The sequence below is a fragment of the Chrysemys picta genome, chromosome 10 (assembly GCF_011386835.1).
Source record: "Chrysemys picta bellii isolate R12L10 chromosome 10, ASM1138683v2, whole genome shotgun sequence".
Classification (NCBI taxonomy): domain Eukaryota; kingdom Metazoa; phylum Chordata; order Testudines; family Emydidae; genus Chrysemys; species Chrysemys picta.
In genome coordinates, this window is record NC_088800.1 from 57,425,531 (window position 1) to 57,438,709 (window position 13,179).

Genomic DNA, 13,179 nt, shown 5'->3' on the forward strand with positions numbered 1-13,179 from the left:
AAGTAGACCTGAAAAAAAACTTCACTTTAGAATTAGTAAGCTATGGCTTCCTGGACTCAATAAAAAGGGTTCATCCTTAAATTCCATTCCAATAATGGCTACATCACCTATCAGCTTGGCAAATCTGGTTTGTCAGATTTCAGCTTTAAAATCTAACTGGCATCTTTGCAGGTTGACAAAATTAACCCCAATTTACACTGCTACCATCTTGCAGCACTGCACTGCCCTCCCCTGTGGCTCTTTACACCACCACCACAATTGGTTCCCAACCTCAAGGAAGAGATCAAATCTGCAGGGCAAGCCAGGAAAGGAATGTCTTGTGTCCCTGGGGCAATGACGGTATGAGGGTAGCATTGGAGCCTCCAACCCAACCCAGCCCAGCCTAAACCCACTAAGGGAACCGACCCTGTTTAAACAAAACTAGAAAATTAAACAAACACCATAGTTTAATTTGCTGTAGCAGCACAAGTGTCATGGTGATGCTTGTTGGTATGTGTAGGAGATGGAAGTGACAGCCTGTGTATTGCCCACACTGTGGCTGTATGATCTGTACTATTGACTGCACTGGGGCTGTAAGGAATATTTAATTAACAGTGCTGTGACTTTACTGAGTGTGCTATTGACTCTATGGTGGCTATATGGAATGTCTTATTGACAGAGATATGGGCTATACAGTGTGTTATTGACCACCCTGTGGTTATACCGAGTTTGCTATTGACAACCTTGTGGTTGTCAACTATACAGAGTATGTTATTAACAGTGCTTTGGTTGTATTGAATGTGCTATCACCAGGGTTGTGGCTATATGGAGTGTGTGAGTACACCAAAGCATCCTTCCTTACTAGTTCTGGTCCTGTGCTTACAGAGCATTGGACACCAAGCAATTCCCCCCTCTGCAGGGTATGAAGAAGGTGTTTGAACTTGGGGTTCTTAGCCCTTACGTAAGTGCCTTAACTCTGGTCTATAGGACAGTCTGGTGTGGGCATTTGTCCATCTCTCCAGTTGAAGCTGTTCCACTGGGTATGAAATAATTAAATATGCATTGGTTCCGAGAGCGAGGGACTAAGGACGACTCTTTACTTCAAAGGTTCAGGGAGTCACCGGAGAGGTGGGAGACCCACGTTCAAACCTTTTGTTATAAGGGCGACAGCTTTCCCCCACGCTTGTTTTGTGCAGAGTTTGGCATCAACTGCTGCCGTTTTTGCAACAAGTGCCTTAGGCACCTGACTTGAGGGAGGGTTCACGGCTGAGAATCACAAATGAAGTCAGTCAGGCCAGTCTAGTGCCCAAGGCTGCGCTAGGCCTGTCCTGTGCCTGACTGCTATGGAAGCAGCCTTGGCTCTAAATGTTGTCTCCTGAGCACAGCTCATAATGAAGGGCATATACAGGCTTTCCTTCTACTGCTGACTTACCTCCATGTATGAACTGGACTGAATTCACATGGTGAAGAGGTACCCAGGCAATCTGGGGTATAAACAGTAATGGTCTGAGCCTGGCTAGGAAAGCTGGAATAGCCTGTAACAAACTCAGAGGCACTTGGGTGGCCCTGGTTCCGGTCTGAGTGCCACCCCGCTCTGGCTAGGTCCTGCTCTTCTTTCAAAAATCAGTGAGAAAAATGCCCTTTTTTCTGTAACATTTTATTTTTCAATAAATTTTTATGGTCCAGCATTTGCCTTCATTCCACCCCAAGCAGGTCTGAGAGGATGATCCCAAATCAGGAGTTCCATGCACATTCCTTCCCTCACCTGAGCAAGATGGCCCAAGTTTACCCTTCTGTTGAATGAGCTTTAGTGGTTGACTAATTCTTAAAGTACCACCTCAGAAAGCAACACTTCCTGTCCTGGCCATCCAGTAAGCAAGCAACCCAGTGCTTTGGGATAGTGCAGACCTCGTGACGTAATCAAACTCTCAGCCAAGACAGCTCCAATGTATAGACTATTTAGCCTGTTTTACTACATCCGTACTAATCCTTGCTTTAGCTCTGTATGGAATTCCACCCTTTCGGATCTGGCAAATCCTTTCCATTTTGCTTTGAGTCATCATTTTGCACTCTGGGCTAGATTAAGGAGATCTGGGTTAGGCACACTCCCATATGCAGCTCCCTGGGACACCACCCCAGAGGATGCTGAATCAGTAGCAGCGGGCCTCTCCATCTCTCCCAGAAGTGATGGGAGCAACACACCTGCTTTCATTGGGGGTGTGGGGCCAAGCAGCTTCCTCCCTAGCAGCGGTAGCTGCTGCTCCTGCCTCTGCTGGAGGCCCGCTGCAGCCGTCACTGCCTCGGGGACACTTGGGTCACATGTTCATGCTTTGTTTTGCAACCACATGGGACTAGAAAACAATTTTTCAAAATTAAAGCTTAGATTCTGGCATCATTGCACAGCTTGGGGAGCAAGGGCCAGAGGCGTGGGCCTATAGTGCCTTCATCCAGCCCTGTTTGCTTGTCTATAACACCTTCCATCCAGGAGCGTTTTACTGGTGAGGTTGGAAAATATCATTATTCCCATTTTACAGTAAGAGAAACTGAAGCACAAACTGGTGAAGTGATTTGCCCAAGGCGGCACAAGGAGTCAGTGACCAAGCTGGGAATGGAAACAATCTCCTGTCACTCAATCCTGTGCTTTCACCAGCATGTCCTCTGCTGGGCTTTGGTTAGCTTGTGACGTAGCCTGGGGGTTGTGTCACAATAAGTGTTACTAGAAACAGACGATTGGGACTATTGGCTGAGTGGAACCGTGAGCTTCACCCTCCCCCTGAAATCCAGGACAGTGTTTTCAGGATATTTAAGGGGATGATTGAGTAACTGAACCCCAGAATCTCTGCAGCTACTAACAGGACCTTCTCTTTTGTATGATATGGCGAATGACTCATGAAAGGAAAGCACTGACTGGCCTCTGGAAGCAAGCAAGCAGGGCCAGGGCTTGCTAGCACATATTTGTCTGAGGTTCAGCTGATTTCTCAGCACACACTCACTGCCTGATTAGCAGACAAACAAGCAAATTCTCCTCCTTGCTATGAACAGGTTGTTTCCCCTCTGTCCTGTTTGCAACAATGAATTGCTAAATTCTCAGGCTTTCATCTGCAGAGAGTTTACAGTTGCAAATAGCTCCTCCAATTATGTGTTAAGCTGCTGAATCAAATATAAAGCAATGCAAGCTGAAAGGAAATAGTATTGCCACTTACCAGCAGCATTGATATTTTCCTCACAGGAGTACCAGATCCCAGTGTGGAAATACCGGAAGAGAAAGCGGTCATCCCCCGTTTCCCAGCTATAGTGCACCACGTTCTGGTTTGTCTCATTGGCCGTCTCATTCCCACTGTAGTTGAGGCAATTTGTCTTCTTGTCTTTCCCACAGTTTGGCTTGGGGACCCTCTGAGTCCCTTCACACCAGTGGGTTGTGATAAAGGCTGTGGTGGAGAAGAGGAGAGCCATCAGGTTCAGACTCACTGCTAGGAGGGCTCTGCATCTTCGGTTTGTCTTCATGGTAACCCGCCCCCTCCTGCGGAGAAAAGAAATCAAATGTGGGTTTTTTGGGGCTGGGAAGTTCAAAGCCCGTCACAATTCAGAATGTGGTTTTCCAGTCACAGAAACTCTCAGCTTCTTCCAATCTGTTGCTGAAACAGTGAAGGAAATGCTGCAGCCATCCTCCCATTTTCCTCTTTATTTGAAATCCCGTCTTGGTGTGTTACAAGAGCAGCTGCAGCCAGCAGAAACGTAGCTGTATTGTTGTGTGTGTCATGGCTAAGAGTGCTGAAAGAATCAGAGAAGGTCTGTCTCAGAGGCAGCATGAAGAGCAAGTGAACATCTGCTAGCGTAACACACATGATGCCGAGGGGCTATGCAGCCTTCTCCAGGGAGAGACACCTGCAGGCTGTGGGACTACATTGTACTTGACTCTGAAATCAAGCAGGAGCTGCTTCTGCATGCCATCAAAGTCATTTGTGAATCTCGGCTGTTACTGCATCATGCTGACAGCTGAATGTTATCGGGGGGGGGGGGGGGGGGAAGGGAAGGAAGCCTCATTTTATATTCAAATTAATAATTATTCAAGACTGAGGAGCCCATTTTTGGAAGCTGTACATGAATATTTACCCAGAGGAAGGGGGAATTCAGAATGATTACAGACTTTTTATTGTGCCTTGAGTAAGGAACAAGTCATGGGGCTGATCCTCCTGTTATGTTACGTGATACAAGTCCTCTGACTTCAGCCAAGCTACTTTCGATTTACACCTATATGAAAGGAAAATTAGGCCCAAAGGTGATTAATTACTAAAATGCCATAATTAGTAGAAAAAAATAATCCCACAATAGCAAATGGAGGCCACTGTTACAGACTTATTTCCAGATATAGCACATACAGGCATATCATACGAAATCTGTAGGCTAAATCCACTTTCTATGGATGGAGAGAATTAACTTAGAACAAACTGTGATCTTTGCACCTTTGTGTCTGCTTCTTGCCTGCCAGCTGATAAGAGGAACTCCTTAAAAAAAATCACATTCACAAGGAGTGATGTATTGTCCATCATTGTCCACCTGTTTACTGCATCTCTGATCAGCGTACAATCTTTTATTCAGAAGTATTCAATGAATGCTCAGCCTGCTTGTAAACTGTCTCAATGAGCGCTGTTGTGAGAATGTGATATACAGAATTCCAAATCCAGCTGTGTGGTTGGTCACCTTAGTCACATGGTATTGTTTTTGTGCCCTTATCAGATAAGCATAACTTTTTGAACAGCAGAAGTTGCACAAACCTCTGGGGCTCTGATCTTTTTAGGGAGCCTCTGGGAGTACGTTAGGGACATACTGCTAAGTGTTATGCAACTTGTATGACATCACAAATTTGACAAAACTCTTGTTTGGAAAAGTTTTGACCGACTCTATCCATTTCACTACTGTGCCTTATGTTCCATAGAGAAATGTGGGGACCATACCAAAATAATGCCTGAATGTAAGCAGCTGTAGCATGCTGTGGGGTGGAACAAAGCTGTTCTGGGCTCCCTGTGACCATTCCAATAGACTCAGCACATGGTTCCTATGGCCCCTGCCCCTGTGGACACCAACTAGGACAGGAGTTTCCCCAACTTATGGAGGGAAGGGAGAGAAAGCCAGCCTAGGCTCCCCTCAACCACCTCCCAGATCTCGCACCTAACTCTAGTGCCCTTTTCCCTGCACTCCTAGGATAAGAGCCTTCTCCTGCTGGCAGTTAATGAAATTAGTACTGTAGCTCACTAACAGGTTGTCTGTCCTGGAGGTTCAAACACTACTGATGTTGCACAATGGGGCTGTTAGCCACTTCATGTGTGTTAGGTATACTATACATCACCTTAATAGGTATTATGCTCATGGTATTAATGATATACATCATATATGTTGTGCTAGGAAGTTATGTTAACTGAATGTATTATGCTCTTTCCACAATTCTATTCACCTATGTCAGTATCTCACAACACTTTGCAAAGCCAAAGTCAGCTTTGGCATTAGAAAATAGGAAACCTGTCAAAAACAAGATACGTGAATAGTGTGTATGTCCTAGCACATGCTGGGATGTCCCTCTTCACTGAACTGATTTAGAATGTAGTAAACAAGAGATAAAGAAAAGTACAGAACAACAAGTTAAGGAACTTGTATGAACTGATGGGTTGGATCTTAGATGATGTATAAAGTGCTTTTAGCTTGTAAACAACCCTACTATAAATAGAGGTAATTTTGAGGGTGTATCTTTGAAGTTCACCTATCGTGTAAGATGAACATGATGGGAGAAGCAGCTTCCCAGAGGGAATTGCATATAAACCTCTGTGACAATGTGTAGGGTGTGAATACAGGGATACACTCTTGTAAAAATCTTTGTACAAAGTTTATTTTATATGGTATCATTGGAAAACTCATAATTTGCTGATCAGTATCATCCTGATAAAATATGTGTGTGCGGCAGAGTGGATTAGGTCCGGAGGCCCCCTGCTGGAGGTCTCTTGGCCCTGCATCACCCTGTCCCAGAATAGATCAGCAAGAAGTCCTCCAGGCAGCCCAGAGGGGCTGCTGGAGTGACCAATAAGGGGCCAGAAGGGCCAGATAAAAGGCAAGCAGCGCAGAGCCTTCAGTTGTTGTGTAGAGCTTGATGAGGGAGGACCAGATGTCTGGCTGGCTAAATGAACAGCAGTACTGTGGATTGGTCACTGCAGAGAGCTCACCAGGCAGAACTGAGCCCAGTGGAGGCTGTCAAAGACTGGGGGCCTGGCTGGATAGAATAGCTGCAGAGCTGTTGGAAGGTCAGTGTGGGCAGGCTGAGCCAGGGGGACTGAGCATAAAACCTGGCCAGACCAGATGAGGGTACTGAGATGGGCCCTGCTGGTCTGGTAGCAGACTGAGCCCAGGGAGGGATGCTGAAAAGGACACCAATTGAGGATATCAAGATGGGCCCCAGTTGAGTGGTTGAAGAAGGTGGTGCCTTTGGGAGAAGCCTTAGAGCTGTGGCCCCATACCAGAGCCGTGATAAGAAGAGGGGGACAGCGTATGTGGCTTAACTGGAGGGCTGAGCTGCCGAAGACCAGCCAAAAGAACCACCAGCCGTGGGGAGGGGGTGCTTGCAAGAGGTGGATGCCACCCTGTTGAAAGAAAAAAAACAAAAGCAGGCTCACACCTAACCAAAAGAAAGGGGGCCATCCACTAGAGATGGGTGCACCCCCCCCCCCCCATGAAAAGAACTGTTTGCAGGCACTATCGGCCAGAGAAAGGGGGGCATGCACAAGAGGTGGGTGCTGATGAAATTACAGTATGGCAACATTTAAATGAAGTCATAAGATTCCTATGTATGGTTTTTATAAGTGTTCCAAATGGAGGCTGGCAAACAGGTCTGTCTTAAGCAAAGGAATGTGTGCTTTCCTTAATTTGCATTTAAGCAGTAAACAGAATCAATCAGGAAGAGAAATGGGGGACACTCAAATAGGTGGCGGGGGAGGGCGGGGGGGAAGCAGCAGGGAACATCTTTCCCCATAGTCTCTTGGTACTCAGCTGAAAATATTTTTCAAGAGGGGGGACTGACACTATAACAAGGAGGGACAAACACCCGAAGGGTTCCGCTTCCTCTCTCCTAGCCCATTGCATTCATGGCACCTGAAGCAACAAGACAAAGGAAGCATTTTTTGGAGAAGGGGTCCTGACCTAAGAAGTTGGGTCAGTAAGACTGCTGAAAGCATGTGCTGAGAGAACTTTGTTTTGAATGTATAATGTGTTAATTTAGGCAACAGTTGCATTTTATCTTTATTTTTCTTGTAACCATTTCTGACTTTTGTATCTCATTCTTGTATTCACTTAATCTTTGTAGATAATACACTTGTTTTATCTAATCCAGTGTGTTTAAATTGAAGTGTCTGGGAAACTCCTTTGGGGGTGGCAATTTGTATGCATATTATTTCTAATAAAGAAATAAACTTTATATAACTTGTATTGTCCGGGACAAGGCTGGGCACTGCAGGACATACATTTTTGGGGGGAAATCTAAGACTGTAGGTGTGTTGTGGTCACACTGCAGTATAACCAAGGCTGGTGAGATCCCGACTGCAATCCACTTGTGGCTGGAAGGCTGCAGTTACACACATACACACACACTCACACTCAGGGTGTGGTTTGCATGCTGGAAGGCTGTTGTGAGTGAAAGAGTTCCCACTTTGGCCAGCAAGGCATCATAAGGCACTCAAGGTTACAGGGTGTGGTCACACTGCTGCTCACTAGTCTAGATTGTACTCTGAGATTTGGGTGGCAGATAGGATCCTGGATGCTTAGAATGAGGCTGAGTGCAGATGCCCAGAGGCAGAACCTTAGGAGCATCTGGAACTTTTACTGCAAAAACTTAGGTCCTGAGCATGCTTAGGATTAAGCAGCAGCCATGCATGGATCACAGTGAAGCCTAAAACTGGTGCTTAGGCACCTAACTCCCTTTATGGATCTGGACTAAGGTACCTAATTCCCACTGGTAGATGCCTAGACACTTTGGAAAATCCCACTAGACATCTTAATACTTTTAAATATCTAGCCATTAGGTACCTTTGAAAATTTTACCCAAGATCTATTTTCAAATCTATTCATAAAACATTGATTCATATTAATTATGCTACCATTCTCTAATTCAGTGGTTCCCAAACTTGTTCCGCCGCTTATGCAGGGAAAACATCTGGTGGGCTGGGCCGGTTTGTTTACCTGCCGCGTCCACAGGTTCGGCCAATCGCGGCTCCCCGTGGCCGCGGTTCGCTGCTCCAGGCCAATGGGAGCTGCTGGAAGTGGCGACCAGTATGTCCCTCGGCCCGTGCCACTTCCAGCAGCTCCCGTTGGCCTGGAGCAGCGAACCGTGTCCACTGGGAGCCACGATCGGCCGAACCTGTGGACGCGGCAGGTAAACAAACCGGCCCAGCCCACCAGGGGCTTTCCTTGCACAAGTGGCGGAACAAGTTTGGGAACTACTGCTCTAATTCTTTACTGATTGCATCCCCTATCAGCCATTTCATGACTTCATAGAATATCAGGATTGGAAGGGACCTCAGGAGGTCATCTAGTCCAACCCCCTGCTCAAAGCAGGACCAATCCCCAACTAAATCATTCCATCCAAGGCTTTGTCAAGCCTCATCTTAAAAACCTCTAAGGAAGGAGATTCCACCACCTCCCTAGATAACCCATTCCAGTGCTTCACCACCCTCCTAGTGAAAAAAGTTTTTCCTAATATCCAACCTAAACCTCCCCTACTGCAACTTGAGACCATTACTCCTTGTTCTGTCATCTGGTACCACTGAGAACAGTCTAGATCCATCCTCTTTGGAACCCTCTTTCAGGTAGTTGAAAGCAGCTATCAAATCCCCCCCCCATTCTTCTCTCCTGCAGACTAAACAATCCCAGTTCCCTCAGCCTCTCCTCATAAGTCATGTGCTCTAGCCTCCTAATCATTTTTGTTGCCCTCCGCTGGACTTTTTCCACATCCTTCTTGTAGTGTGGGGCCCACAACTGGACCCAATACTCCAGATGAGGCCTCACCAATGCCGAATAGAGGGGAATGATCACGTCTCTTGATCTGCTGGCAATGCTCCTACTTATACAGCCCAAAATGCCATTAGCCTTCTTGGCAACAAGGCCACTCTGTTGACTCTCATCCAGCTTCTTGTCCACTGTAACCCCTAGGTCCTTTTCTGCAGAACTGCTTCCTAGCCATTCAGTCCCTAGTCTGTATCAGTGCATGGGATTCTTCTGTCCTAAGTGCAGGACTCTGCAATTGTCATTGTTGAACCTCATCAGATTTCTTTTGGCCCAATCCTCTAATTTGTCTAGGTCCCTCTGTATCCTATCCCTACCCTCCACCTATCTACCATTCCTCCCAGTTTAGTGTCATCTGCAAACTTGCTGAGGGTGCAGTCCACGCCATCCTCCAGATCATTAATGAAGATATTGAACAAAACCGGCCCCAGGACCGACCCTTGGGGCACTCTGCTTGATACCAGCTGCCAACTAGACATGGAGCCATTGATCACTACCCGTCGAGCCTGACTTGGCCCAGGAGTGATGGTAACCTCACTGGCCTATAATTATCCAGGTCATCCTGTTTATGCTTTTTAAAATCTTGGCCCAAGATTAGTTTTTTTTTCAGTACTTGTACTTCTCCAATATTTCAAAAATTTATTAAATATCAACATCAGTGGTTCAGAGAGCTCCTTGGTCAACTCCTTTTAAAATATGTGAATGCCAATTATCCAGTCCTGCAGATTTAAAAATGTTTAGTGGTAGCAGTTTCTATTTAACATCCTCCTTAATTACTGTTGAAATAGTAATTATACTGCAAGATATGAATACACCATCAGACTTTTCAAATACAGAACTGAAATATTTATTTAACTCTGTTTTTTCTGCATCATTGACAATTTTACCATCCCTATCTTGTAAGGAATTGACACTATTACTGGGATTTGATTTGTTCCTAATATATTTAAAAATTCTTTTGTTGTCCTAACCCTACTGTTTATAGATATGTCCAATACCTTTTGCTTTTTTTTAGTCTCCTTTCTGTTTTCACTTCCCTTCTTAACCAATACAGTTTTAAAGTAACAATCTTCTTTCATCGTTGGACAATTGGGTTTTTTGTATCTATTAAAGTTTTCTTAAATGACTTGAAATGATCTTTCCCAATGTTTTGTTTACATTTTTCCTCCCAGTCAATTTTGCTCATAACTCTTTTCAGCTTAGGGAAAATGGAATTCGCGTGCCACACACACACACACACACACACACACACACACGAGAGAGAGGTGGAGGGATTTAAAAAAATTAGGGAGGTTTTTAAAAAAATGTTTCAAAATATAGTAATAAACCTCACATTTCTCAGGAGTTGTGGGTTTTTTTAAGAATCCTATTACGTGGGGGGAATAAAAATCCCCTTATGTCAAGGAAGGAGCAAAAAACCCTATTTTGGGAAATTGAATGAAAAATACCCTATATCCGGGAGGAGTATTAAAAAACCCTTATGGGGGGGAGGAGTAAGACTTTTCGGGGGGGGAATTTAAAAGATTGCCTAGTGATGAGGGGCAGACAGAGGAAAAAGGGGGCCAATGATGTGCATTCTCTGGGGCCCCAGGGAAAGTTGGATCGAGAATGACCCATCTAATGAAACACTAAGACCAACTAGAGAGATAGACGGAGACCCAGGTGGGGGTGGAGCCACAAAACCTGAGAGAGAAAAATGTTAAAGTATTGTAAGCATCCAATGATCCATATTAGTCCACCCTCAACACCCATCCCCAGGCACCCCATGCCTCAGGTACCCAACATAAAAACTTTCCCCTTGTCTTGGCTGAGGGTGCTGCCATTTCACACTAGCGAAAATGTGTCCCCATGTATCGTGCAACAATATTTTAAATACTCTGGGCCAAATTCTGCTCTCCTTTATACTACAGCAAATCTGAAGTACACCAATTTACACAGGTGTAAAGACGAGCAGAAATGGCTTACTGCATTTCTATATGTAGACCCAAAAAAGTCTATTAGTTTCTCAGAGACAGTTTTTGTGTTAATATCCACTTCTAATATCATTGGACTACCAGTCTATAGAGAAGCTATTGCTGCCAAGGAGCTATTTAAAGATACTATAGCCGTGATAGAAATTGTACTTTCCCGTAGCATTCCAAAAGCTTCTACTTTACTACTACAGATAATGCCACATAAATACAACTTAATCCTGATATCTGAACTGCTTTCTGTAACACATGTATGGTCTTTCCATTTTTATGCATTTTTAAATCTGATAAACTGGGATTATACAGAGAGGAATGGTTGATGTGTTCCAGTGTGAGAAAAAACAGAGAACCAATTTCCTTCTTTTCAATTAATCCCAACATACACTACAAAAAGAGTCCCCATGATTAAGGGAAGCTGACTTTCATTAGGAAAAAGATAAATTTCAGGGTAAAACCATCCTGATTTATGGCCAGCTGTGCTTTAGGTTGAGCATCTTATGACTTTTGAGTTTCTAAAGCTGTTTATTGTAAAAGAAACTAAGAAAATGCCAGAGAGAAAGTTCTTGCATTGTTTGCAAATATCCATTAGTCAAGATTTTCATAATCACTAGTGATATTTGGTACCTTAATCAGAGCCTGCCCAAATTGTGAGAGAGATAAAGGAGTCTGATTTTCAGAAAATGAAGAGCACCTGCTTTCTGAAAATTCAGCCCTTCTAATCTGCATTGAGTTGGACACCTTCTGTGGCTCACAAAATCAAAAGATACTTTTAAGGAACTCTGGCTGAGTTCACCATATATCAAGGTCTGTCACTTTCACACTGACTGGCATCTTGATGCTGTCTTTTTAGAGATGTAGAAACATGGGGAACTTCTAATTTTCATTGTCATGATTAGGTTAGGTCATCTAGTCATGCTAATAATTATATTATACAACCAAAAATCATGTTTCTACAAGAAACAAATGGATCATTCACAAAGCAGCCAGTCTTAAAGAAAAAACTCAAGAACCTCAGACTTTAAATAAAATACAGGAAAACACAGACAAACATGAACATTAAACAAGTGCATCTAAGCTATTCTAAAGCTTCTACAATTCCTCCATGAGACATATTTTATTAATGGTAAGTTATGTTAATAAACATTGATCGTGGTCTCTCCAAGAGAGACTCTAGGCCTCTGGGAAAATAATGCAAAACATGGCACCACAGTCCCAGAAAATACTCCAACCAACACAGTTCCAACCATACTGTCCATCCGTCAACACAAGGAGAAGGCAAGTGGAGAAGTGGGCACCAGCTCATTCAGCTCCCTGATTTCAAGGTGTAAGAGCAAATACATGCAAGACAAAACTCCACTGGGGCACACAGGGCCCAGTTTTCAGAAGTGAAATGACAGCAGCCAGAAGGAAAGATATGCAACCCCAAAGCTGATGTTGGTGACAAAGAAATACAGAAGGACAACAGTGGGTAGAAGTGGTCATTGAATCAAGTCCCTGGGGTGGGTGGCCATCGCAATGTCATGTCACTGTCCCCATGACTCACCTACGCTTTACTGTGATGTCACTGAAGCATGCTCTATCCAACATGGCCAGCTCCTAGGAATCAGAAAATGGCCTCTCCAAGCACAGGCACTGGGTGACAAGGAACCCAGTGGAGGCCACTAGCTACAGACAACAAAATCACCAATAATGCACCAATGGCATTGGATCCTGTGGGCATAGCCCAGCACCTCGACTGAAAGGGGAAGAGGTGGATAAGTGAAGACCCAGCCACTGAAAGGGGCTTGCCACTTTGTCAAGAGCAACTTTTGTTATTAGTACTCCGGCCCCCTACAGCCTCTCTAAGCTCGAAACGTGTGCCTGAGGCAGGCACCAAACACACTCAAGCATTCCTTCAGGTCCCACATCACACTCCACTACATCCCAAAAGGGGGAGGCCAACTAGAAGAGAATGGAAAGTTTGTTAAAACTCAGAATTAAACCAGTCAAGTCCATGTTTATTCTTTAGAGACCTCCACTAGCAGACAGCAATTCTGCATGTGCCTGTAGGGCTGTTCCAGCAGCATCCACCTCATCATGTCTTATGGGGGTTCTCAATAGCTCATCATAGGGCTAAAAAAAAAAAAAAAATATCAGATGAACCATTAGGCTGGGTCAGCAGCACCAGGAGCATCCAGGGCTGGTCCCACTC

General features: G+C 44.6%; 1 protein-coding gene across 7 annotated transcripts in view; it reads right to left on the bottom strand.

Moving 5' to 3' along the window:
- Window positions 1-3,937, bottom strand: part of GSG1L (GSG1 like) — a 118,990-nt gene extending 115,053 nt beyond the window's left edge. For 2 of the 7 annotated variants that reach the window (XM_024100634.3, XM_005306129.5), the window contains exon 1: window positions 3,183-3,908. In XM_024100634.3, the coding sequence (XP_023956402.2) occupies window positions 3,183-3,483 (301 nt within the window). In that variant the 5' untranslated portion in view covers window positions 3,484-3,908. Of the gene's footprint in view, window positions 1-3,182 lie in introns of all 7 variants that reach the window. The other 5 variants (XM_065559904.1, XM_065559903.1, XM_065559905.1 and 2 more) reach the window with 4 other exon arrangements.
- Window positions 3,938-13,179: the final 9,242 nt, after the last annotated feature.